The sequence below is a fragment of the Patagioenas fasciata genome, chromosome 13, assembly GCF_037038585.1.
Source record: "Patagioenas fasciata isolate bPatFas1 chromosome 13, bPatFas1.hap1, whole genome shotgun sequence".
Taxonomy (NCBI): domain Eukaryota; kingdom Metazoa; phylum Chordata; class Aves; order Columbiformes; family Columbidae; genus Patagioenas; species Patagioenas fasciata.
In genome coordinates this window covers 1,318,537-1,344,367 of record NC_092532.1, presented here as the reverse complement: position 1 = coordinate 1,344,367, position 25,831 = coordinate 1,318,537, and the positions used below count along the sequence as shown (strand labels likewise).

Sequence of the window (25,831 nt, the reverse complement as noted above, 5' to 3'; positions counted from 1 at the left end):
TCCCCTTTTCCCCCCTTTTTCCCTCTTTCCCCCCTTTCCCCCTCTTCCCCTCTTTCCTCCCTTTTTCCCCCTTTTCCCTCTTTCTCCCTTTTCCCTTTCCCCCCTTTTCCCTCTTCCCCCGTTTCCCTCTCCCGTTTTCCCGTCCCTCCTCCCATTCCCGTGCAGCCCAACCCCTTCCCCCCTTTTCCCCAGAGCAGTTTTCATACAGATCCCCCCTTTCCCCCCAGCCCCGAACCCCCGGGGGTTTCTCAGCATCAGCAGCCACTTCACTCCCCCCAATTTAACTCTTTGTGTCCCTTTTCCAGGCTCTTTGGGAGCCTGGGTGTCCTGGGGCCGCTCTGGTTTTTGCTCCGGGGTGTTTGGAGCCCGGTGACCATGGACCTGTTTCCCTTGGGCGACGAGCTGCGTGGCTTTGCCCAGAGCCCCGGGCTGCTCTGCGGGGAAGCGCTGGACCTGAGCCTGGAGCCCAGTCTGAGCCTGGAGCCCGACCTGGAGCCCAACCTGAGCCTGGAGCCCGACCTGGAGCCCGACCTGAGCCTGGAGCCCAACCTGGAGCCCAACCTGACCCTGGAGCCCGACCTGGAGCCCAACGTGAGCCTGGAGCCTGACCTGGAGCCCAACCTGAGCCTGGAGCCCGACCTGGAGCCCAACCTGAGCCTGGAGCCCGACCTGGAGCCCAACCTGAGCCTGGAGCCTGACCTGGAGCCCAACCTGAGCCTGGAGCCCGACCTGGAGCCCGACCTGAGCCTGGAGCCTGACCTGGAGCCCAACCTGAGCCTGGAGCCTGACCTGGAGCCCAACCTGAGCCTTGAGCTCAGTATTTACTAATGATCAGTATTTACTAATGATGGTCAGTATTTATTAATGGTGATCAGTAATTATTAATAACGGTCAGTATTTATTAATGACGATCAGTATTTATTAATGATGGTCAGTATTTATTAATGACGATCAGTATTTATTAATGATGGTCAGTATTTATTAAGGACAATCAGCATTTATTAATGATGGTCAGTATTTATTAAGGACAATCAGCATTTATTAATGATGGTCAGTATTTATTAATGATGATCAGCATTATTAATAAGGATCAATATTTATTAATGGTGATCAGTAATTATTAATAACGGTCACTATTTCTTAATGACGATCAGTATTTATTAATGATGGTCAGTATTTATTAAGGACAATCAGCATTTATTAATGATGGTCAGTATTTATTCATGACAATCAGCATTATTAATAAGGATTGATATTTATTAATGGTGATCAGCATTTATTAATAACGATCAGTATTTATTAGTGATGGTCAGTATTTATTAATGGCGATCAGTATGTATTAATGGTGGTCAGTATTTATTAGTAACGATCAGTATTTATTAATGACAATCAGTATTTATTAATGACGGTCAGTATTTATTAATGATGATCAGTATTTATTAATGATGATCAGTATTTATTAATGATGGCAAGTATTTATTAATGATGATCAGCATTATGAATAAGGATCAATATTTATTAATGGTGATCAGCATTTATTAATAACGATCAGTATTTATTAATGATGGCCAGTATTTATTAATGGCTGGAAGGACCATTCAGCCAGCCAGCCACAGTCCAGGAGGTTCCTCCAGCGCATTGATGATAACTTCCTCATGCAGATGGTGGAGGAGCCGACCAGGAGAGGTGCACTGCTGGATCGCATCCTCACTAACAAAGAGGGTCTGGTCGAAGCAGTAAAGGTCGAGGGCTGCCTGGGTTGCAGTGGCCACGAGAGGGTGGAGTTCAGCATCTCGTGTGGCAGGAACAGAACAGCAAGTAGAATTGCAACCCTGGACTTTGGCAGGGCTAATTTCGGCCTTTCCAAGCAATTGCTGGGGGCAATCCCATGGGCAAGACTGCTTGAAGGAAAAGGGGCCCAAGAGAGCTGGATTGCATTCAGAGATTGCTTCTTCCATGCTCAGGATCAGAGCATCCCCACACGCAGGAAGTCGAGGAAGGGAGCCAGGAGGCCTGCGTGGTTGAATAGGGGTCTGTTGGGTATGCTCAAGCAGAAGAGGCGAGTTTACAGGTCATGGAAGCAGGGGCTGGCCACTTGGGAGGAATATAAGGCTGCTGTTAGAGGATGCAGGAGGGCAGCTAGGGTAGCCAAGGCCTCCTTAGAATTACAGCTGGCGAGAGGGGTCAAGGACAGCAAGAAGAACTTTTTCAAATACATAGCAGATAAAACTAATACCAGAGGCAATGTAGGCCCACTGATGAATGAGGTGGGTGCCCTGGTGGCAGAAGACACAGAGAAGGCAGAATTGCTGAATGCCACCTTTGTCTCTGTCTACTCCGCTGGAGGCTGTCCTGGGGAACCCTGTACCCCTGAGACCCCGGATGAAGCCAGGTTAATGGAGGAGTTTGCTTTAGTCGATGAGGACTGGGTTAGGGAACAATTAAATAGTCTGGACATCCATAAATCCCTGGGTCCAGATGGGATGCATCCGCGGGTGCTGAGGGAGCTGGCTGAAGTCATTGCTGGACCGCTCTCCATCATTTTTGCCAAGTCTTGGGAAACGGGAGAGGTGCCCGAGGATTGGAGGAAAGCAAATGTCACTGCAGGCTTCAAAAAGGGCAAGAAGGAGGACCCGGGTAATTATAGACCGGTCAGCCTCACCTCTGTCCCTGGGAAAGTAATGGAACAGCTTATCCTTGGTGTCATCTCAAGGCACATCAGGGATAAGAGGGTCATTAGGGGCAGTCAGCATGGCTTTACCAAGGGTAAGTCATGCTTGACCAACCTCATAGCCTTTTATGAGAATGTGACAAGGTGGATGGATGATGGCAGAGCGGTGGATGTGGTCTACCTTGACTTCAGTAAAGCCTTTGACACAGTCTCCCACAGCATCCTCACAGCTAAATTGAGGAGGTGTGGTCTGGACAATAGAGTAGTGAGGTGGGTTGCAAACTGGCTTAAAGAGAGAAGCCAGAGAGTGGCGGTCAATGGTGCGGAGTCCAGTTGGAGGCCAGTATCTAGTGGAGTGCCTCAGGGGTCAGTACTGGGGCCAATATTATTCAATATATTCATTAACGATTTAGATGAGGGAATTGAGTGTACCATCAGCAAGTTTGCTGATGACACCAAGCTGGGAGGAGTGGCTGACACTGGAAGCTGTGCTGCCATCCAGAGACCTGGACAGGCTGGAGAGTTGGGCGGGGGATAACCTGATGGAATTTAACAAGGGAAAGTGTAGAGTCCTGCACCTGGGCAGGAACAACCCCAGGTTCCAGTATAGGTTGGGGAATGACCTATTAGAGAGCAGTGTAGGGGAAAGGGACCTGGGTGTCCTGGTGGACAACAGGATGACCATGAGCCAGCACTGGGCCCTTGTGGCCAGGAAGGCCAATGGTACCTGGGGTGTATTAGAGGAGGGGTGGTCAGTAGGTCAGAGAGGTCCTCCATCCTCTCTACTCCACCCTGGTTAGACCACACCTGGAATATTGTGCCCAGTTGTGGTCCCTCAGTTCCAGAAGGACAGGGAACTGCTGGAGAGAGTCCAGCATAGGGCAACAAAGATGCTGAAGGGAGTGGAGCATCTCCCTTATGAAGAAAGGCTGAGGGAGCTGGGGCTCTTTAGTTTGGAGAAGAGGAGACTGAGGGGTGACCTTATTAATGTTTATAAATATATAAAGGGTGAGTGGCACGAGGATGGAGCCGGGCTCTTCTCAGTGGCAAACAATGATAGGACAAGGGGCAATGGGATCAAGCTGGAACACAAGAGGTTCCACTTAAATTTGAGAAAGAACTTCTTCTCAGTGAGGGTGACAGAGCACTGGAACAGGCTGCCCAGGGAGGTTATGGAGTCTCCTTCCCTGCAGACATTCAAACCCGCCTGGACATGTTCCTGTGCGACCTCACCTAGGCGTTCCTGCTCCAGCAGGGGGATTGGACTGGATGATCTTTTGAGGTCCCTTCCAATCCCAAACACACTGTGATACTGTGATACTGTGAATTCCGTGGCAGGTTCACTCTATCGTTCACTGAATGGGGGAAATACGCCAAGCCCAGTGCTGCTGACCTTCTCTGCAGGTGCCTGTACCCGTTCACGGAGCACACGGTCAGGATTCTTCTCTCCCTGATAACCGTTCGCCCTGGAGTCCCTGTTTAAAGCTCCAGTGGCAAACTTCTCTGATTCCACGTGGGCTTTGCTGTGTTGAGCTGTAGACGTTGTTTATTGTCCATAGCCTTGCAGGTGCTGTTTTGCCTGGACGCAAATTCCTTTCTTCTCGGCGAAGTGCAATACGGACCTTGTCTTGTAAGTGATCAGTGTAGTTTGGAGTTGCTTTTGGTAGATATGAGCAGAACTTCGCAGCCTAAAATTTTAGCAAATCCAGCTTACCAAGTAACAAAAGCAAAGAGTATATTAAAAATCATACCAGCTTATGTCCCAAAAGAATTGATTATATTTAGTGTGCATCTACTTAAGGTAAATGATTAATATTAAACTTATCTCTGAGTAGCAAAACCATTGCCACACAGCTCACTTATTTAGCAGGGAGAGCTCACAGTGGGCTCATCCAGGCTGTCGTATTTATGGAGTGAAGTGATAGGCTCGCAGTCACGTTGCGCACAGTAAGAAAAGTGTGTCTGAGACTCATGCGCTCACAAATTACCAGCGTTCATCTGCTCTTCTGCATCCCCGTGGGTCTCCTGGCAGGAGTTCTTGGCCTGGACCAAACTGCTCTGGTTTGGCTGGGGGTGATTGGGGATCGAGTGCATCTGCCACCCCTGGCAGCCCAGAGAGAACGGAGCCAGCCAACGGGATCCTTTCCGCAACATCCTCATAGGCACCGGGAGCAAGGAGCGTGGCATTGAGTGTGTCTGTGACACCCCCATCATGCACCAGCCGCTGGGAACATGGAGCGGTGCAGCAGACTGTTCAAGACTCTGCTCAGAGCAATGGGTGCTGGAGCTTTTAGAAACTGGGATGGAAACTCAGCAGCCAGGTGCCCAGGGCTGAGCTGGCCTGTGCCTCCCAAGGGACATCCTGACCCTCCCTGCCCAGGCACAGGGTCACAGTGGGGCCCTTTGTGACGTCACTTGGTGACACCCACTGCCCCGCATGTGCTCAACGCCGCTGCGGGCCCAGCCCACACTGTCCGACAGGACAGTGACGGGACAGGGTGCGAGCACGGAGCTGGCGAGAGCCCCGAGCGTAGCCCACGTCTCTCAGAGAATCAGAGAATCTTCTTGGTTGGAAGCGACCCTTAAGATCATCGAGCCCAACCACAACCCGGCTCTGCTGCCCCGGCAGACTCTGCTGCCCCCGGCAGACTTGGAGCAGGGAGATCCTGAGCTCAGCTCCCGTCTTTCCCCGACGAGGAGCACACGGGCGCATCCCACACCTTTCACCGCTGCCTCTGGCAGAGCTGCAGCACCGAGGCGTTTGCCGAAGCGTCCGCCTTCTTCATCCGTAGTCCTTCCCCATTGACTGAAAAATGGCGGAGAGACCCCCCATCCGACCTAGGCTGGGCTGGCAGGAGAGACCCCCCAGCCGCCCCCGGGTGGCCTGGCAGGAGGAGGTTGGGGGTCCCCAGGAGGTCAGATCTCCACCGCAGCCCAACCAGGTGGATGTGGTCCAGCCACTGCAGATCGGTGAGTGAGGGGCCCTGATTGTCTGGGCAGGGTGGGGCCCTGCGATCGCTCCCCGCTCCACACCAAAATCACGTTTCCCCACACGCTGGCAGGGGTTCCCATGGGTGGTGATGATGCTGCCTGAAGCCCAGGGCTGCTCCGAGCTGGGCGCCGGCCCCAGCGCAGCCTCTGCGGGCAGAGGGGACCCAGCTCCTGCTGCAGGGCACGGGCAGCGAGAGGCAGCTGGGCGGGCAGGAGGCACCGTGCTGCGGGACGGGGACCTTTCCTGCCTGTCTGAAGCGAGTTCCTCACCCGCTGCACTGGGGGCTTTCCCCATCCTGCCTGGCTCCAGCATCGCAGCCCCTCTGCTGGGCACCCTCCAGCCCCCACACGCACAGGGAGGCTGTGCCGGGGCAGCGGGCACTGGGATGGACATGGGGCAGAGCTCCTTCCTCTGCTCTCTCTTGCCTGCAAACCCTCTGTGCAGCCCTCCCTGCTCTCCTCCTTTATTAGATGCCGATTCGTTACCCGCGTATGAGGTGGAACCAGAACATGTGGACTCCATCGTGTCCCTTTTCAGCAGCCCAGACAAGGTAACCGCGGCCCTTTGGAAGGCGGCTGTGCCGGCGTCTGCTGGCAGGGGCTCTGCTGCGGGGTGCTGGAGGGCGCTGGCTGGGCAGAGCTGCTGCTCCCAGGTCTCTAATGGGCACTGCACCCCATGCTGCGGTGCCGCTGGCCGCGAGTCCTCATCTCATGCTTCCTGTTTGTCTCTCTGTCCCCTGGCTGCCAGGACGAGGAACAGAAGATGGAGTTCCTTAAATGCATTGCCATGATCTTCAGAGATGCAACATACAACGACTTGTCCCAGGGCCTAGACCTCTTCTGCCAGAGATACGAGCTGGTAGAGAATATCGAGGTGAGGGGATACCCGGCAGCGCTGGGGAAGTGAGCAATGCCCCCGGCACCGGCACCTGTGAGGACAGTGCTGGGCAGGGCCGGGGGCTGGTGGCACTGGGTGCTGGCAGCTGCCAGGTCCCATCCCGGCTGTGCTCTGCAGGTGCTGCTGGAAGAGGAGCCCAGGGACCAACTGCCCACAGTGGTGCAGCGGATTGCCGCATTTGCCATGGCCGACATGAGGTACCTGTCCATCCTTCCTGGGGACTCCTGCCCCAGAGCCCCGTGTCCACCTGTACGAGACCTCCAGGCACTGCTCCCAGCACCCATGTCCTACTGGCCCCTCTCTCTTTGTAGCTTCGTGGAGGAGGTGCTGGAAGGCAAAGATAGGAGCCACATCCAGGCCTGCTTCTCCAGCGTCTTCATGCTTCCTCCAAAAGAGGAAATGAGGGACCTGAAACCTTACCTCTACTTCATGGTAAGTGCTGGGGGAGCTACAGGAGCCCCAGTCCCTCTGGGCTGCTCTCTGGTCACCCCGTGCTGCGCTATGACCAGAGATCCCAGACAGGCTTTGCTTTCCCACTGTTGTCCCTTCCCCCGTTCCCGTGGGCCTGGCCTCATCCAGTGCCATGGGCTGCTCTGACAGCAGCAGATTATTTGCCCCTGGGTCTCTCCCAGGCACCGTGAAGCAGCGCACGAGTCCTCCCTTGGTGCTGGGACTTCAGATCAGTCTCTTGGGGTGAGGGGGATGGCAGGAAACGTGGCCATAACTCGTTGTCTTCCTTGCAGACCATGAAGGCTGTGGACAGCATGCTTGTGGCGTTGGTGCTCAACTCTCCTGCCTCTCAAGTCAGTGAGAAGATGCAGGATATCTTCCAGGTCTGGCGTGTGCAAAGAGTGGGCTTCACCAGGGCTGTTCCTCGCCCTGGGGGACGGGGTGTCCACTCTGGAGGTGACAGTCCCACCCGTGCCGTGCAGAGAGCGCTGCCGGGAGGGTGCCCACCTCCTTGGGGAGCCAGGGGCTGCCCACCAGGCTCTTCCGCAGCACAGTGGCCGCAGAGGGTGGCATCCGCCTTCCTGCCTGGCCGCAGGGCTGGCCCGGGGCATTTGTCCCAAGCCTGCCAGAGGACAGGAAGCCCATTACAGGCTTTGTTCCAGATCATAGGAAGCCTTAATAGACTAGGCCAGTCCAAGCCTGGACTTGAGCAGTGCTGCTTCTGCTGGAGCGGTGGCTGCTCCCAGGGCTCACCAGCAGCTTCTCTCTTCCCAGATGCTCTTGACTTTCAGCACCTCTGAGAGGGCATCTGTGCGGGAGAGGGCTGTGGGCAGGATGAGGCTGCTGAGCTTCTTGCTGACCAACTACTCCTCACTGAAGGTAAGGACCAGGCACTCCCTGCTCTGCCAGGACCCAGCTCTGCCCCAGTCCTGTGTTGGCCGGGACTGCCCAAGGAGCACCGAGGGAACCCAGGTCTGGCAGCTCTGCCTGCATGGGGCTGTTCTGGGATTGGGGTCTGCAGGGCCCTGCAAAGCTCTGACCACCCTCGATCCAGCCCTGGGCACATTCTTGGGTTCAGGGCTTTGGCCCCACATACCCTCAGCCCTTCTGCACTTCCTTTGCCCTTGTCCAGGCTGATCCGAATGAGGACAGAGATGATTCCGGTGCTGAGATCCAGATGCCAATCCTTGGACAGCTGCTAGGACATCTCCTCCTATTCCTGTCATTCAAGGAAGAAGAGACCAGCTGCTTGGCTTTGGACACTCTCTGTTTCCTCTTCCAATTCAAGTGTCAGCAACACTGTAAGAGAAGCTGTGGTGGGATACATCCCTCTGCACAGCCACATCAGCCAGCACCTCTGCTTGTCTTCCTGGGTGTTGTGATGGACTCTTCTGCTGCTTCCTGGAGACAACACCATGTCACCAGCACTGTCCCTCCTCTGCTCCTGACCCGCAGCACTGCAGCCATGCGAGACGTCCCCCACATCACTGCTATTCCAGCCATGGGGGACTGAACTGTGGCACTGCATGCAGAGCTCTAGGGCCTTGGAGTTTCCAGGGCCAGGAGCATTCGCACATGTGCACTGGAGGAGGGTCAGCCTTTCCGTGGCACTGCTCTCCACCACCTCCTCCCCTGACTGTTGGTCATAACCTCCCTGCTTGGGCATTCCAGGTTCAAAGCTCTGTCCGGTACTGGCGAAGCTGCTGTGTCTTACCAGCTCTTCTGTATTTCCCTGCTTTTTAGGTGTGACGGTGCCAGAGGAGAATGCACAGCTCCAGGAGGACTGGGAAGCCGAGGTCGCCTCCTTGACCTCTTCGTCCAGAGCTCCTCACATTACCAAGGTAATGAGCTCCCCCCTTGCTGTGGCACCAGCAGGGGTCTTGTGAGAGCAAAGGCCTCCAAACTCAGGGGGCTGCTGTGGCCTCCCTATCCCTGCTGAGAGGGTTCCTGCTGTCCCCGAGCAGGGACCATGCGAGGGCTGCTCTCCAGTGTCCCAGCAGCAGCCCCAGTCCTGCTGGCCACCAGCAAGCCCTGGTTCACGGCAGGACCAGCACCCTCTGCCCATGACTCCAACTCTCCCCCCTCACCCCGGGCCTCTCTCCTCCTCCTCCCCAGCAGTCCCTGCCGCCCCTGCTGCCAGCTTTGCCGCAGCACCCACAGCACCGCCGGGCGTCTCTGCAGGGCTGCTGGCACCGCCCGGCGAAGCAGCAGCACCAGGGCACTCGGTGTGACTTGGCTTCGCTGCCTCCCTTCCTCCCTTAGCTCTTTGCAGAACATCTCCAGCCTTCCGACAGAACAGACATGGTCCTGGTGTTCATCGAGGCACTGACCGACTCCAGCACCTTTGACAAGAAGGCGGCCAGAAACATGCTGGACATGGTCAAGAGAGACTGCGATTTCTGGCTGGTGGATGTAAGTGGTCTTTGGCTGGATTGCCCTTCGGCCCTGTCAGACCTTGTTCTCCCTCCATCCATCTCTTCCTCTCAAATCCCAGTAAAGTGAAGCCACATGAAGGCGACAGAGAGGGATGGGAAGGGCAGTGAGGAAATGGCTGCACTCCAGTGGCAGCACCATCCTCACCTGTGTCTCCTCCAGGTGCCAAAGATCACGAGCTGCATCCACAAAACCCTGGGGTGCATCAACACGGCCCCAGCCCGGCAGAGAGTGGTGTCCCTAATTGTCTGGATGGCTGACAAGTGCCCTGGGGAGGTGGTGTCCACGCTGCTGTCAATCGCACCACCAGCAGACAGGTACTGGCCCCAAAAGCCATGAGGGCTTGTTCCCTGTGGGGAGAGGGACACAGAGCCAACAAATCCTGCAGGACACCCCCAAGGAGCAGGACCCTCCATCCCACCACGCTTCCCAGTGCTGGGGGTCAGCCAGGCCCGCAGCAGCCACAGCTGAGCAAGCCAGCCCAGAGCCCCCCACTGTGCTCCTGCCAGCCCCACGGGAGCACCAGCTCAGCCTCTGCTGCTGCCCAGGGCATCCCCACCGTCCTGCAGCGCTGGCCCGGCCACGCTGCTGTGGCCCAGGCTGCCCTGCTGACAGAGCGCTCTCCCGCAGCACTGCCCTGGCACTGTGGGAGGTGATGTTCTCCGTGCCCCAGACCCTGCAGAACGTGTTGAAGGAGCTGCACATCCAACTCCAGGACCGGCACCGTAGGGTCTTACATACATGCTGGGAGGACACATCCATCCTTCGCTTGGCTGTGAGTTACTGGATAAAGCTCCTGGTGCCCCAGGAGCTGCACGGTGCAAGGAACCCCACCAGCTCTGCCGGTCGCTCACTGCTGGCTTTGCTTTCAGATCCTGGCCAGCAATGACCTGCAAGATGAGGAGTTTGCTCCAATGTACCTCATCATGAGGTTTCTGAGGCAGCGAAGACCAAAGGTGCTCTCCCTGGTGCTCAGGGGCTTGATGACGCTGTCAGAGAGAGAAGAGATGGTGAGTAGGGTCATGCCAAGGGAGCCGTGGTGGCAGCCAAGGGTGCAGTGGGTTCGGGCTTGGCCTGGGCTGGCAGTCAGGCGCTGGGGTGCCTGCTCCAAGGGCCCTCCCTGCCATGGTGGGACCTGCTGGCTGCCTGGGGAGCTCTCCAGACATGGACCCGGTGCCAAGAGGGAAACTCTCTTCTTCATACAGGCCAGAAAAATGAAGGTCATGCTGCCAGACCTGTCGTGGGTCCTGCAGTACGGCAATAACGTCATCAAGACCAAGGCTCTGGTGGTCTTCAGAAACGTGATGGCTCAGCTGGAGAGGGAGGAGGCCAGCCCCATCGCCGTGGTGCTGGCAAAGCTTCTCCTGCCCTTCTTTGATGACGTAAGGCTGGTGTATAAACCTGAGCCTAGTGGATGAGAACTGGGCAATGACATCTGCCCTTCAGCCCGGCCACGCAGAGCAGGGGCTTCTCCTCCGCTTTCTCCCCGGGGCTCTTGTGGGATGGTTTCTGGTTCTGCAGCCCAGCCCAGCTGCTCCCTGCCAGCTGCTCCCACAGCTCCTCCCCACCATGGCTGCTGAAGCTGGTGGGGGATGCTGGGTGGTTGGGAGAGCACTTTGACGCACAGGCACTGCTTAACAAGTCTCTTGAGTGGCCTTTCGTGGACCCAGGGCCACAGATCTGGCCACAACTGCAGTGTGCACAACGCCGCCCTGGAGCATCTCCCCTCACATCAGCCGTGCAGGAGCTTCTGCTCCCCGTGGGCAGAGAGCTGCTGGTGCTCAGGTCCTACTGTGCTTCTCCCTCCCAGGAGCTGAGCCAGCTGAGAAAGTTCTCCATCAGCCTCTTCAGGGACCTGATGAAGATGGTGGTGGAGAACGACAAGAGAAAGATGAAGAACACGGTGCAACTTGGCCTGCTCCCTCTCTTCTTCCACATGAGTGACCAAGTGCAGAGCGTGGCCAAGGTGCGGATTTCAAAGCTGAGCGGTGATGCAGGGAAGAGACCCCTGGACGTTTGGGACCCCTGCTCCCTAAGGGCAGAATCACCCAGGGAACAAAGCCCAGAGGAGGGGGACACCAGGTCTCCTTCCCCAACCGTGGTGCCATCTCCCAGCTTCTGCTGTTCTGTAGGTGGCCAGGGAAGCCCTCCTGGATGCAGCAGAGCTCCTCAAGTGGAAACAGCTCGGACATCTCGTGCAGACTCAGCAGACATGGAGGACTGGAGAGAGCTTGGTGAGGACAACCCCAGGGCCCAGGGCCCAGGCTGGACGGGGCTGCCCCACATGTCTGTGCTGTGGGCTCTGCAGATGTGCCTCGCCTGTCCTGCTGCAGCCCTGAGCTGCATCCTTGTTCCCTGAACTCAAGAACAGAGCCCCCAAGGGCTCTTCCCTCTGCCCCGCAGCCAGCGGGAGGGAGGGCACTCAGCACCCCTGGGACCCCTCGGCCTGTGTCTGTCTTCAGCCTCAGCCCCACAGGGCTCCTGGCTGGGACACGGGAATGGTCGGAGGGGAAGGGGAATGTGGGTTCCTGGGAGGAGGGACTGGTCTGGCCAGCTGGGGAGGGACAGTGAGGTGCTCACACCCCTGTGCTCTCTCCAGCTGGAGCGGGACAGGAGCAGGGCTCAGGAGCTCTTGAGGCAGAGCCTGCCGTAGCTGAGGGACCCTCAGGCCAGCTTGCAAGAGGCCGCCTTGAGGTTCATTGGTGAGTCACAGCCCCCAGGTCCCCCTTTTGGCAGCCCGACCCCAGTCCCCGCCACTGCCCTGGCACAAGGAGCAGCCCTGTGGCTCCAGAGCCCCGGCTGCCCCGTGCAGGCCCTTGGCCTCCCCTCCCAGCCCTGCCCACGCACGTGGCCGTGGTGGCCGCCTTGCTCGGTCCCAAGATCTCGGCTCCTGCTCTCCCCTGGGGTCGGCGCTGATGAGGGGAGGGAGCAGGGGCTGATGGAGCTCTGTGCCCAGGGCTGGCTGTGCGGCACCTGAGGGACCCAAGCAAGGAGAGTCTGTCTGAGATCTGCAGAGGTGAGCAGGGAGCGTGGTCGGGAGGGGATGCCTGGGGGTCTCTGCAGACATGGGAGCTCATTTGGGCTCTGCTTCTTTCTGTTGCAGCCATTCAGCCCTTGGAGGAGGAGACTGACCCCTCCATCAGCTCCCTGGCAACCCAGACCATTGTCACCGTGTGCTCTTCATGGAAGCGGCCAAGATCTCGATGGAGCCTGAGAGCCCTGTGCTGCTGGCGCTAAACCAGCTGGAGGAGCAGCTCTTCTTGAGGAAAACGGCTGGATTTTAATAAAGAGCCCTTCTTGAAGTTGGGTTGGATGTGTGCCTTTTCCAAGGACCCCAGAACCTCTCTGAGTGCTCTGGTACTTTTGAGAGCACAACCCAGGATCATGGGCAAGGGTGACGGAGCAGACAGGAGCACTTGCAATGAGCCATTCCAGCAACTGAGATGAATCTCACTGAGCCACTGAGGTTTGTTCTTGGAGTCACACACAGAAATGTCAGGGTCTGTCAGGTGTCCTTGTCTGAGCTGGCCTCGTGAACTCCTTCTGCACCCAGGAGTGTTCAGAGACAGAGTCGGTCCCTTTTAAACACAGAGGCAGGAGTCACAGTGTCCCTCTGGCCTCCCGTTGCCACTCCCAATGGACGGGAGGCACCTCAGCCCTGCGCTGTGTCACCTGCTCTGCACCCATCTGAGATGTCCCATGGCAGAAAGAATGGACACAAGGACCTTGGGTGAAGGAATCACATCCCAGTGCTGCATGCAGGCAGTGAACAATGGGATGCTTCTTCCAACATGAAGTGACCTCAAGACCTGGTCTGTGCCACAGGCCTTCATGGAACCCCAAGGAATAGTTGATGGTGTTTGTGCTCACTCGGGTTCATGTCACCTGACGTACACGGTGTGCATGCTCTCATCTCAGCTGTACAAAGCAAACACAGACTGCTGAATACTCATTCAGTGTCCATGCATGGAGGGAAGAACAGCTTCTCTGGGTGAGAGGCCAGGGCTGGAAATGGTGGATTTGAGGGGACAGTGCACGGTGATTGACCTGAGGCTCCTTCCGTGGGGTGTCCAGTGCACAGGGGCACAGCCCAGCCCCTGCTCTGCTGGTCCTGCAGGTCTCTGGCAGGAGGCCTGGCTGTGAGAGGACGCTGCTGTACCAGCCCTGCACACACACACTGCTCAGCTGTACAATGGTGTTGCATCTGTGGCCACTTGTGTGGCCGTGTTCTTGGGAGAATCTCTGTACGAAGACCGAAATCTTCCCATCCTGCCCATAGGAGATCACCTTTCTCTCCGGAAAGGCTGTTGTGAGGCCAGCTCTGTCACAGCAGTGCCCATTGCCTGTCCCTGCCTGCGCTCACAGCACTGACACACAGCAGGACGGGGACCAAGCTGCCAGAGCACTCAGGCCTTGCACCAACACAAGGGGTGAGAAGGAGAGTGGGGGAGTGGAACCAGAACAGCTCTGGAAGAACAAGCAGCAGCAGAGGGTGTGAGGTCACTGTCAGTGTAACCAATGAGCACACAGCGGTGGCAGTAGAGGGTGTGAGGTCACTGTCAGTGTAACCAATGAGCACACAGCAGTGGCAGTAGAGGGTGTGAGGTCACTGTCAGTGTAACCAATGAGCACACAGCAGTGGCAGTAGAGGGTGTGAGGTCACTGTCAGTGTAACCAATGAGCACACAGCAGTGGCAGTAGAGGGTGTGAGGTCACTGTCAGTGTAACCAATGAGCACACAGCGGTGGCAGTAGAGGGTGCGAGGTCACTGTCAGTGTAACCAATGAGCACACTGCAGTGGCAGTAGAGGGTGTGAGGTCACTGTCAGTGTAACCAATGAGCACACAGCAGTGGCAGTAGAGGGTGCGAGGTCACTGTCAGTGTAACCAATGAGCACACTGCAGTGGCAGTAGAGGGTGTGAGGTCACTGTCAGTGTAACCAATGAGCACACAGCAGTGGCAGTAGAGGGTGTGAAGTCACTGTCAGTGTAACCAATGAGCACACAGCGGTGGCAGTAGAGGGTGCGAGGTCACTGTCAATATAACCAATGAGAACACAGCGGTGGCAGCAGAGGGTGTGAGGTCACTGTCAGTGTAACCAATGAGCACACAGCAGTGGCAGTAGAGGGTGTGAGGTCATTGCCAGTGTAACCAATGAGCACACAGCAGTGGCAGTAGAGGGTGTGAGGTCACTGTCAGTGTAACCAATGAGCACACAGCAGTGGCAGTAGAGGGTGCGAGGTCACTGTCAATATAACCAATGAGAACACAGCGGTGGCAGCAGAGGGTGTGAGGTCACTGTCAGTGTAACCAATGAGCACACAGCAGTGGCAGTAGAGGGTGTGAGGTCATTGCCAGTGTAACCAATGAGCACACAGCAGTGGCAGTAGAGGGTGTGAGGTCACTGTCAGTGTAACCAATGAGCACACAGCAGTGGCAGTAGAGGGTGTGAGGTCACTGTCAGTGTAACCAATGAGCACACAGCAGTGGCAGTAGAGGGTGTGAGGTCACTGTCAGTGTAACCAATGAGCACACAGCAGTGGCAGTAGAGGGTGTGAGGTCATTGCCAGTGTAACCAATGAGCACACAGCAGTGGCAGTAGAGGGTGTGAGGTCACTGTCAGTGTAACCAATGAGCACACAGCAGTGGCAGTAGAGGGTGTGAGGTCACTGTCAGTGTAACCAATGAGCACACAGCAGTGGCAGTAGAGGGTGTGAGGTCACTGTCAGTGTAACCAATGAGCACACAGCAGTGGCAGTAGAGGGTGTGAGGTCACTGTCAGTGTAACCAATGAGCACACAGTGGTGGCAGTAGAGGGTGTGAGGTCACTGTCAGTGTAACCAATGAGCACACAGCAGTGGCAGTAGAGGGTGTGAGGTCACTGTCAGTGTAACCAATGAGCACACAGTGGTGGCAGCAGAGGGTGTGAGGTCACTGTCAGTGTAACCAATGAGCACACAGCGGTGGCAGTAGAGGGTGTGAGGTCACTGTCAGTGTAACCAATGAGCACACAGCAGTGGCAGTAGGAGGAGCAGTGCTCTCGTCACCAGTGACACCCCATGGCCATGGAGCTCGGTGCCAACCGTCCATGTGCTGTCACAGGGTCCCCAGGAGGTACAGGAGCTGCCCAGCCCCGTGCCCTTTCCCACCTGCTGCTCCCAGCACAGCGGGCTCTGTCACAGGGGCTGTTTCCTTCCCTTCCTGACACAGCCCCGGTGCAGTCCCAGCCCCCTGGGTCTTATGGCACCGGGGTCACTGGACACTCTCACCTCGGGCTCTTGGATGTGCCAGTCGCAGCACATGCTCAGTGCTCCTGGTCCACACTCAGAGCTCAAGGGGTGAACAAATTGTTTCCCCCACTACAGCCAGCCCTGTCCTGTGATGTTCTACCATTGCAGTGATGTGGCACCTGCAGCGGAGCCGTCCCTCATTTATGGTCATGAATGGCACTGGAGAAGTTCATTGGAGGACTGGGGAGGGGAGATGGCTCCCCACGATGTCTAAAAAGGTGCTGCTGCTTCGATTGGCTCCTCCTGTAACTGGGGGGATCTGCAGAGATATATTGCCCTCCTGTCATCATTATCATTGCTGCCACGAGTCCCTGGAGCTGTGGCAGGGAGTGCGGCACAGAGGGAGGTGCCATCAGGGCAGGAGGCTCAGGATGGGCACAGAGGGACTGCTGTGCCCTCAGACGCTGTGGCTGCTCCTCTGGGTACAGCTGTGCAGGGGTAAGTGCTGACTCCCTTGTCCTACCGCCCAGGGCCAGCAAGTACCAGTGTGGTCATGGGGATCTGTGTGGGAATGGGGTTCCTTTGCTGCTGAGACAGGGAGCAGAAGGTGCTCAGATCCATGGAGCCTGTGCCTTTCCCTGTATCTGTCTGGGTGGCACAGAGTATCTTCTTGAACAGGGCTCCAGTGTTCTGTGCCTGGCTGGATTCACAGACCCCCTGTCCTGGGGTACCTTTGGGGACCCCTTGTCCCCAGCACTCTGCCTCTGGACCAGCGGTGGCCTCACTGGCGATGGCAGCACCCAGAGATCCCCAGGGCACTGCCAACCTCTGGGGTGCCCCGGAGGGTTTGTGTGCTGCTCACTGCCCCTTGTTCAGAGGGAAACCGGACCCCACGAGGGCAGTTTGTGCCCCCCAGAGAGAAGAGGACGTGGACACCTGCAGCAGAGACATGTCCTTCTGTCCTGCTTTTGTCAAAAACCAAGTTTCTCTTTTAGTGAATTTGCCTGTCAGCTAAACCCTTCATACCGGCTGCATTTTCCTGGAGAACCAGACACATGTTTTGGCAAACCCAGCAATGGAATGCAAACTTATTGATAAGCACGGATGGACATCTCGCAAGAGGGGTAACGAGAAACCGGTGACCAAGAGACTGACCAACGGTGTGTGACATTCCATTCACGTGAATACTTCATATAAAAGCGTGAGATCTCGAGGATCTCATCCCTTTCCCTTTGCCCTTTTCTTTTTTCCCTTCTGCTTATGACCGACATTAGGAGAGGACCTTGCTGGTTGTCCCTGCGAACTGAGGCCAGTGCCAGACTGAATCCAGCTCCGGTTGGCTGCAGAGTCCAGTCCAGGACTTTGGGTGCCTGCCCTGCAGTTGCTGAGACTTTCAAGATTGGTTTTGTGTAGTTTGTATTATTTTCTCTGTTCTTATCGGTAGCAGAGGGAAGAGGTGGGGGATTCGGTTGCGGGCACACGCTCCCACGTCTTCACCAGGGGCTGGGGGATGACTGGCTCTGCTCAGCGTGGGGTGGACGTGGGGCTTCTGCCCCTCACCTTTGCTCTGGAAAGGCCTCCTCTGCCTTCGTGTCTCATTGTAATGGTGCTTGTTAGCAGCGGGTCCCAGTCTTCCTCACGCCCAGCTCTCCTGCTCGCCTGAGCTGTTTCCCCTCGCTCAGCACTGCGGTGCTGTTAGTGCGGGAAGCGGCTGTGCTGCCAGCAGAGGGGGTCTGGAGAGCCCTTGAGACTTGGGCCTTGTGGGAAGTGCGGTTGTGATCCGTGCTGAGATGTTCAGTGTGCACAGATACAACCAAATGAGGCACGGACTCTGAACCTGGAAAAAGGAAAAAGGTGGTTAAGTTCTGTGTAAAATATTATGAAGCTCGTTTAGGAAGTTATATTGATAGAGGGAACTAACGTTTTAAGGGTTAAGCAACTACATAGTAAGGGCCTACTAACAAGCTAACATTCTAAGCCACATAATGAATATCTAGTTTAGAGCTGTATGTAACCGATTGTGCTAAAAAGAGCAGGACTTCATCAAATGCCGAGATCGCCACAGCACCAGCTGCAACCTTGAGGAGACGAGATGGCCAAGATTTACAGCAAAAAGTGGGTGACAGTCTGGTCTCAGTCGGTTTGGCCACTTGGGTTCCAGCCAGTTCCTCATAATGAGCCAAAGGTACAAATCCACTGTGAGGAAGCTGAAGGAGCCTTCATCCAAAGACCCCAAGGACCCCTCCTCAAATTCACCCAGTGCCACTGCGCAGGCGAACAGGGGAGGGCCAGGGAGGGGCTATGGAAATGGTGACCTGAGACTCACTTTATGAACATGTACGGGCGTTCCTGGGGTCATTATGGACATGGAACACCTGGTGGTTCATAGAGCCCCATAAGTGCCGCAACCAGGAGTCCGGGGGGACCCATAGAGCGGACCCAGGCGTCCGGGGGGACCCAGGAGTGCCGCAGGGACCCAGGAGTTCGGGAGGGACCCTGTCTCTATGGTCACTTATGGGGCACTAGGTCACTTATGAGCCACTTATGAGTCACTTATGGGTCTCTACGGGGCACTAATGGGGAACTTGTGGGTCGCTATGGGGCACTTGGGGGTCACTAACAGGCACTTATGGGGCACTTATGGGTCGCTAAGAGTCACTTATGGGGCTCCATGGAGCACTTGTGGGGCACTATGAGTCATGTAGGGGGCACTGTAGGTTACGGGAGGGGGGACACAAATGGGGACCCAGGCGTCCGGGAGGGACCCAGGAGTACCCCAAGGGACTCAGGAGTTCAGGGAGGCACTCCTGGGTCCCTTGGGGCACTCCTGGGTCCCTTCTGGAGCCCGGATCCCTGTACGGGTCCCGGATTTGATTCCCCCCCTGGACGCCTGGGTCCCTTATTTGGGTCCCTCCCGGACGCCTGGGTCCTTTCTTTGGGTCCCTTCCCTGATCTCCCGGGACTCAGGGAGGGACCCAGGAGTGCCCCAAGGGACCCAGGAGTTCGGGATGGACCCAGTCTCTATGCATCACTTTTGGGGCACTAGAGGTCACTTATGTGGCTCTATGGGGCACTTATGGGGCTCCATGAGTCACTTGTGGGGCACTATGGGGCACTGGGGAGACACTATGGGGCACTTGTGGATCTGTATGAGTTGCTTATGGGGCTCCATGAGTCACTTGTGGGTCAGTATAGGCCTCTTTCGGGGTTATATGGGTCACTTATGGGGCTCTGTGAGTTATTTATGGGGCACTATGGGGCTCTATGGGGCAGTTATGGGGCTCCATGAGTCACTCGTGGGGCGCTATGGGGCACTGGGGAGACGCTATGGGGCACTTATGGGTCTCTGTGAGTCACTTATGGTGCTCTATGGGGCACGTATGGGGAACTTGTGGGTCGCTATGGGGCACGTGGGGGGTCACTAAAAGGCACTTATGGGGCACTAAGAGTCACTTATGGGGCACTATAGGTCACTTATGAGGCTCCATGGGGCACTTGGGGGTCACTAACAGGCACTTAGGGGGCACTTGTGGGTCGCTAAGAGTCACTTATGGGGCTCATGAGTCATTTGTGGGGCACTTACGGGGCTCTATGGGGCAGTAATGGGGCTCCATGGGTCACTTGTGGGGCCCTATGGGGCAGTGCGGAGACGCTATGGGGCACTTATGGGTCTCTGTGAGGCACTGATGGGGCCCTATGGGTCACCTATGGGGCACTATGGGTCACCTATGGGGCTCTATGAGGCACTGATGGGGCTCTCTGGGGTACTTATGGGGCTCTATGGGGCACTGATGGGGCTCTATGGGTCACTTATGGGGCACTATGGGTCACTTATGGGGGTCTATGGGGCACTCTATGTCACCCCCAACCCACTGGAGAACCCAACACCCTTCTGTTCATCCACACGCACGACTCCTCGGTCCCTCCCGAACTCCTGGGTCCCTTGGGGCACTCCTGGGTCCCTTGGGGAACTCCTGGGTCCCTGCCCGGACTCCTGGGTCCCTTGGGGAACTCTTGGGTCCCTCCCAAACTCCTGGGTCCCTTGGGGCACTCCTGGGTCCCTCCCGAACTCCTGGGTCCCTTGCGGAACTCCTGGGTCCCTCCCTGAGTCCTGGGTCCCTCCCTGAGTCCTGGGTCCCCTGGGGAACTCCTGGGTCCCTTGGGGAAATCCTGGGTCCCTCCCGAACTCCTGGGTCCCTTGGGGCACTCCTGGGTCCCTCCCGAACCTCTGGATCTTTTGGGGTTCTCCTGGGTCGTTCCCTCAGTCCTGGGTCCCTTGGGGCACTCCTGGGTCCCTCCTGAACTCCTGGGTCCCTTGGGGAACTCCTGGGTCCCTCCCGAACTCCTGGCTCCCTTGGGGCACTCCTGGGTCCCTCCCGAACTCCGGGACAACCCCCCCAAACAATCAATTATTGGAGTCACTGTCGCTTTAAGAGCCGGGAGGGGGCGGGGCCTCGCGGAGGGGGGGGAGTCACGCTCTTTATCGTTCAGCCAATCAGCGGCCGGTGGGCGGGGCGCCCTCAGGCCACGCCCCGAACGCCTGGGTGCTCTCTGGGGGGTCGATGGGTTAATTACCCCCACCCCACCAATTAGCGGCTCCCGCTCTTTAGGAATTGAGTTTATTGGTTACTACGTTAATTAAGCGTTGGCCCTTAACGAGCCACGGGGTTCATTAATGAGCAGATTCCCCCACTCATTAATTCAGCCCTTAACGAGCGGCTTTTCTCTAGGTGTTCATTAATTGGGTTCCGTAATGAGCTGCTTCTCCAGATGTTCATTAATTGCTTTCCGACCTCATTAACCTCAATCCAGCTCCTCAATCAGCCCCATCCCCTCATTAGCGCTAATTAGCTCATTAACGACCTCCAGCTCCGTGACGGCCAAGATGGCGCCGTTGTCCCCGCCTCCTCTTCCGCGCCGTTCGGAAGCGCTCGGGTGTCCCCGCCTCCTCTTAGGTGCCGTTCGGAAGCGCTCGGGTGTCCCCGCCTCCTCTTAGGTGCCGTTCGGAAGCGCTCGGGTGTCCCCGCCTCCTCTTAGGTGCCGTTCGGAAGCGCTCGGGTGTCCCCGCCTCCTCTTAGGTGCCGTTCGAAGCGCTCGGGTGTCCTCGCACGCTCTTCGGGGCCGTTCGGAAGCGCTCGGGTGTCCCCGCCTCCTTTTAGGTGCCGTTCGGAAGTGCTCGGGTGTCCTCGCACGCTCTTCGGGGCCGTTCGGAAGCGCTCGGGTGTCCCCGCCCGTCTTCGGCGCCGTTCGGAAGCGCTCGGGTGTCCCCGCCCGTCTTCGATGCCGTTCGGAAGCGCTCGGCTCTCCCCGCCTCCTCTTCGGCTCGCCCCGGCAACGCTCGGGTGGTGCCGCCCCTGCTCGTTACCCTTCGGCTCTTTCCGCCACCTTCGGCTCTTTCCGTACGCGCTTCGTCTCTCTTCTTCCTGCGCCTTCGGCTCTTTCCGTCCTTGCTTCGGCTCTTTCCGTCCCCTCTTCATCTCTCTCCGCCTTGCTCCTTCGGCTCTTTCCGTCCCCTCTTCGGCTCTTTCCGCCTCCTCGTCGTCTCTCTCCGCCCTGCGCCTTCGGCTCTTTCCGTAACCGCTTCGGCTCTTTCCGGCCTCGCCGCCTTCGTCTCTTTCCGTCCCCGCTTCATCTCTCTCCGCCCTGCGCCTTCGGCTTCGGTTCTTTCCGTCCTTACTTCGTCTCTTTCCGTCCCCGCTTCATCTCTCTCTGCCCTGCGCCTTCCGCTTCGGCTCTTTCCGTCCCCGCTTCGTCTCTCTCCGCGCTGCGCCTTCGGCTCTTTCCGTCCTTACTTCGGCTCTTTCCGTCCCCGCTTCGCTGTCCCCAAGCCCATGCCCAGATCCCTGGAGGGATCTCTAGGGTGTCTATGGGGCAGCCTGGGGGTTTTGGGGTGCTAACGTGCTGCAGCCGCGCTCTCGGTGTTTCCTGCAGGGGTGGGGATGGGTTTTGTCCGAGCGCCGGATCCCAAAAGCCGGGGTGCGGGAACCCCAGTGATAGTAATCGACCTTACAAAATGTTTTTTTTTTCCATGGAACAGGACAGGATGGGTCTTCCCTGAATATCGCTGGATCTGTTACAGTTGAATTAATATTAGGATGGCAACCAGCCCTGTAGCCATAGAACTCTTGTAATCAGTAACCAAACTCTGTTCTTAAAGCTGACATAGATTTATGGTATATTCTTATAAGGCAGGTAACTGTAACCGAGCCTTATTCTTAAGGTGGACATAGATTTACGATATATTCTTTTAAAGTTGGTACCGTAGAAAATAACTGATAATTATAGCATCTTTTAGATAGAAAGTTTGTGTTAGAATAGGTGTGCGATGTGCTAATGGTTGTCAGGGGTGTAATGAATATGTATGTGACCGACTTGTATAATAAGGTATGGTCTGAATCAGCTGTTCGAAGCTTTGGGTGCGAACCCCTGGTTTCCCAGCGCTGAAATAAAGCACCGCATAGAACTACGTCCGTGGTTATGTGTCCTGATTGCTGACATTTTGGCGACCCAGATGGGACCTCGTGAGCATTGCTGAGATGGATTGCGTCTCGATCCTGCTCTGGCTAGCACCGAGGTATTCTTGGGGAGTGCATCGGACGCGACCGGCTCTCCGCTGCTCACGACGGACCTCTGATTGGTAAGAAGGTGCTTTATCTGTTGTTTTCCCTGGATTATTGGGTACCCATCTGGTCTGGTTCTGTTCTGGTCCTGTAGCCTGCTGGTCAGGCATTTGGTAGCCTGCCGGTCAGACGCGGCGAAAGCCACGCTCGGTTGGGCAGGGAGCTCCCGGGGTATTGCCCAGGCCGCCGTCCGTTAGACCGAGGGAAACCTCTGCAGGTTCGGCATCTGGTTCTGGTTCTGGTTATTTACGCCGCAGGCTCGGCACCTGGTTTGGTCTGGTTATTTGCGCTCACCTGTTCTGGTTATCTGTGCTGTTCAGGACCTGGTCTACAGTTTTAGCAATTTGATCTGTATTTGCTGTTGAAACTGGTGGTTTGATCCGTCTTTACTGCTGTTCTGGTAAAGTTATCTGTGTGTTACCTTTCTGTGTTAATCGTCTGTGTGTTACCCTTTTGTGTTGATATGAGCGATACAAAGATGTCACCATTGGACTGTTTGTTGAAACATTGGAAGGAGGGTGGATTTGGACAATCAATGAGTCAAAAGAAATTAATTGAATATTGTACTCACTGCTGGCCTGAGTATGACTTGCCTAATGAAGTACGGTGGCCGCCGGAGGGTACTTTAGAACCTGGAACTATTAGTGAATTAATGAGGTTTTGTCAAAGGGAAGGTAAATGGGATGAGGTACAGTACGTGGATCTCTTTTTCTATCTTGTACAAAAACAGGACTGGAGGAAGGAATGTGGGTTAATGTTAGTGTGGAGGAGTGGTACTAATGATAAATGTACGGGCTGTACGGCAGAAAAGAAATGCATGACGTGTTTGGCAATAGAAAGCAGCCGCGGTAACGCCTTAGATCTGCCGTGTTTGGACGTTGCGCCTTCAGAAACTGAACCCTCTGCACCTAAACCCCTTAAACCCTCGGCACCTGTGCGTCTTACTGAAAGTGATATTGATCCCAGTGGGGATGTGGGGGCAGCAACTGGTGCAAAAGGAGTAACAACTACACCAATATCCCAGAGGACTAGGAACAGAGGAAAGGAAGCCCAAAAGGGGGGTGGACTGCCAAATGTAATAGCACCCCTGCGACAAGCAGTAGGAGTGGGGGGAAAGCCGTTTTATGTAAAAGTCCCATTTTCACCAGGAGATTTAATGATCTGGAAACAATCAGCTGGTCCTTACCCGGAAAACCCGGACAAAGTTGCAAGGATAATTAAAATGATAATTAAAACGCAGAATCCTGATTGGGATGATTTGCAAGTGATTCTTGACACTTTGATGGATTCTACAGAAAAGGATATGGTTATACGGGTAGCAAGAGATAGAGTAAGGGAGGATATTCGGAATGGAACAGTGGGCGGTAATGTTGATGAAAATTTCCCAAAAGAGGATCCCCGATGGGATTATAATACTGGGGGTGGTCAGCTTCGCCTCCGGAGGTATCAGGACTGGTTATTGATCGGTGTTCAGACTGCTATGCCAAAACAAATGAATTGGTCAAAATTGTATAATGTGAGGCAGGAAAAGAACGAATCCCCTTCAGCCTTTTTAGAAAGATTGAAGGAAACTGCAAAGAGATATACGGATTTAGATATTGAAACAGAACAAGCAAGGGTTCAGTTGGCTTTGATCTTTTTGGGACAGTCTCAGGATGACATTTGGAAGAAATTACAGAAACTGGAGGGGGCACAACTACGAGATCTGGATGTTATGTTAGAAACAGCCTGGAAAGTTTATAATAATAGAGAAAAGGAACAGTCGAGGCGTTCTCAGCAAGACTTGTTGGCCCTGCTCCAAGGGCAAGGCAGGGGAATAGGAATGGAAGCCCGTGGTAGAGGAACCAGAGGCGGCCGAGGGCGCGGTTTTCGGAATGTTCAGGGAACTCCTTTAAGACCTGTTGTAAAGCGTGGTATAAATCAATGTGCTTATTGTAAGGAGGAAGGACACTGGAAAAATGAATGCCCGAACCGTCCGGGCTCCACGAGTCAGGTACCAAGTGCAGCAGGGAATGCAATACAAACTATGGTGTTGGGGGAGTATAATAATAATAACAGCTGACTATATGGCAGCACAAGAACGGAAACCCAGAATAAGGAACCCCTGGTGACAATACACGTGGGGGACCAGGATGTGAGATTTTTAGTGGATACAGGGGCTACTTATTCTGTGCTAAATTCCTTACAGGGAACAATAGGTCATAAAATGACAACGATTGTTGGTGCCAAAGGGAGGGAAGAAGTACGGCCATTCCTGCAACCCTTAGATCTGTGTTTTGGAGAAAAGGAATTAACCCATATGTTCCAGATTGTCCAGTTTCCCTTCTAGGACGGGATGTATTGACCAAATTGGATGCTGTGATAACATTCGAGAATGGAAACCTGGTAATGAAAATTCCAGAATCCAAGGTAGGACAAATCCAGTTATTAAAAGAAAACCTGGTAGTGGAAATACCACAAGCTGTGGAGGAGGTGGTGATCCCCACGGTATGGGCGACTGACACACCTGGGAAATCGAAAACAGCCCAGCCCGTAAAAGTGGAATTAAAGGAAGATGCCAGGCCAGTACAGTTGAGGCAGTACCCACTGAAACTAGAAGCTAGGTTAGGAATAGTGCCTCTAATTGAAAAATTTTTGAGATATGGAATTCTAGAGGAATCTGAATCACCTGCACTGGCCTGGCTGCCTTGCTGACTTCCAGGTAACAGACCACCCCTGCTCTGCCCACATCCAAACCCTGTCCTTTCCTCACAGAAAACAAAGAGGATGGACAGGCAGAACCTGCCCTGGGTAAACCCCGTCACCTTGTCTTCCAGACACCCAGAAATGGGGTCCCAGTGGACATGTTCTGGGGCACAGCCCTTAGTTCCCCTGCTCACCCATTGGCCACTTTGAAAAGTGCACACACTGTGTGAGAGCTGCCAGTGGTCAGGGAGTCCCCCCAGTCTCCATGAGCTTTCCAAGATGGTGCAGAGTGGCCTCAATGCGACATCGTCCTGCTGTCTCAGCTCCTGGGATGCTGCCCCTGCTGTCCCATAGACTGGAAAGGATTGTGGTAGTTCCAGTGACCCCTGACTTGATCCACATCTTCTGCTGGTTGTTCTGCCTTAAGTCACAGAGGCCTGGTAGACCTTGCTGGTGAAGCGGGAGAATAAGAGGACACAGGGATTCTTACCTCTTACTCTTCTTATATTCATCAGTGGCCACACAGTGTCTTTGTTTCTCCTTTAACTGTTCCTGCAGTAGTAACAGCTCATTATGGGTCCTTGAATTCCCTTACAGGTCTGGACTCAGCTCTGATCTGGGCTGTTCTGTGCTTGGAGGCTGCTGTCCTTGCAGACCAGATGAACTCACTTCTGCCACCCTGCCTGGCAGTTCATTCCACCCGTGTCACAGCTCTGTCTGCAGCACTGACAGCTCCAGCTCCCCAGGCAGGTCCCTGGCTGAGGCCATTGCCTCACATCTGGGCTGGACCACCCCAGCTGTGGCACCAGCCCAGCTCTGACCTGCCACAGGAAACCTGGTACCAAGTGTCCAA

The 25,831-nt window shown here is 55.5% G+C and overlaps 1 protein-coding gene across 2 annotated transcripts; it reads left to right on the top strand.

The window, feature by feature from the left end:
- The first annotated feature begins 736 nt into the window (after positions 1 to 736).
- Positions 737 to 13,508, top strand: LOC136115634 (maestro heat-like repeat-containing protein family member 7). Of its 2 annotated transcripts, none has more exons than XM_065861843.2 (19): positions 737 to 850; positions 6,134 to 6,213; positions 6,411 to 6,536; positions 6,678 to 6,757; positions 6,872 to 6,992; positions 7,304 to 7,393; positions 7,785 to 7,889; positions 8,143 to 8,311; positions 8,754 to 8,851; positions 9,273 to 9,422; positions 9,606 to 9,760; positions 10,074 to 10,218; positions 10,316 to 10,453; positions 10,649 to 10,825; positions 11,254 to 11,409; positions 11,576 to 11,677; positions 12,043 to 12,145; positions 12,400 to 12,459; positions 12,547 to 13,508. In XM_065861843.2, the coding sequence occupies exons 3-17, from the start codon at positions 6,426 to 6,428 to the stop codon at positions 12,094 to 12,096; spliced, it is 1,851 nt and encodes a 616-aa protein (XP_065717915.2). In that variant the 5' UTR covers positions 737 to 850; positions 6,134 to 6,213; positions 6,411 to 6,425; the 3' UTR covers positions 12,097 to 12,145; positions 12,400 to 12,459; positions 12,547 to 13,508. The 2 variants fall into 2 exon arrangements, with proteins under 2 accessions (XP_065717915.2, XP_071670520.1); XM_071814419.1 differs by lacking the exon at positions 737 to 850 and adding an exon at positions 4,756 to 5,641.
- The last annotated feature ends 12,323 nt before the right edge of the window (positions 13,509 to 25,831 follow it).

What these genes read in the sequence shown, in the direction of transcription:
- LOC136115634 (XM_071814419.1), top strand. Translation starts at nt 5,485, where the DNA reads ATGGCGGAGAGACCCCCCATCCGACCTAGGCTGGGCTGGCAGGAGAGA. An exon ending in GAGCTCCTCACATTACCAAG is followed by an intron (nt 8,852 to 9,272) that starts GTAATGAGCTCC and finishes TTCCTCCCTTAG; the next exon opens with CTCTTTGCAGAACATCTCCA. An exon ending in GGAGGACTGGAGAGAGCTTG is followed by an intron (nt 11,678 to 12,042) that starts GTGAGGACAACC and finishes TGCTCTCTCCAG; the next exon opens with CTGGAGCGGGACAGGAGCAG.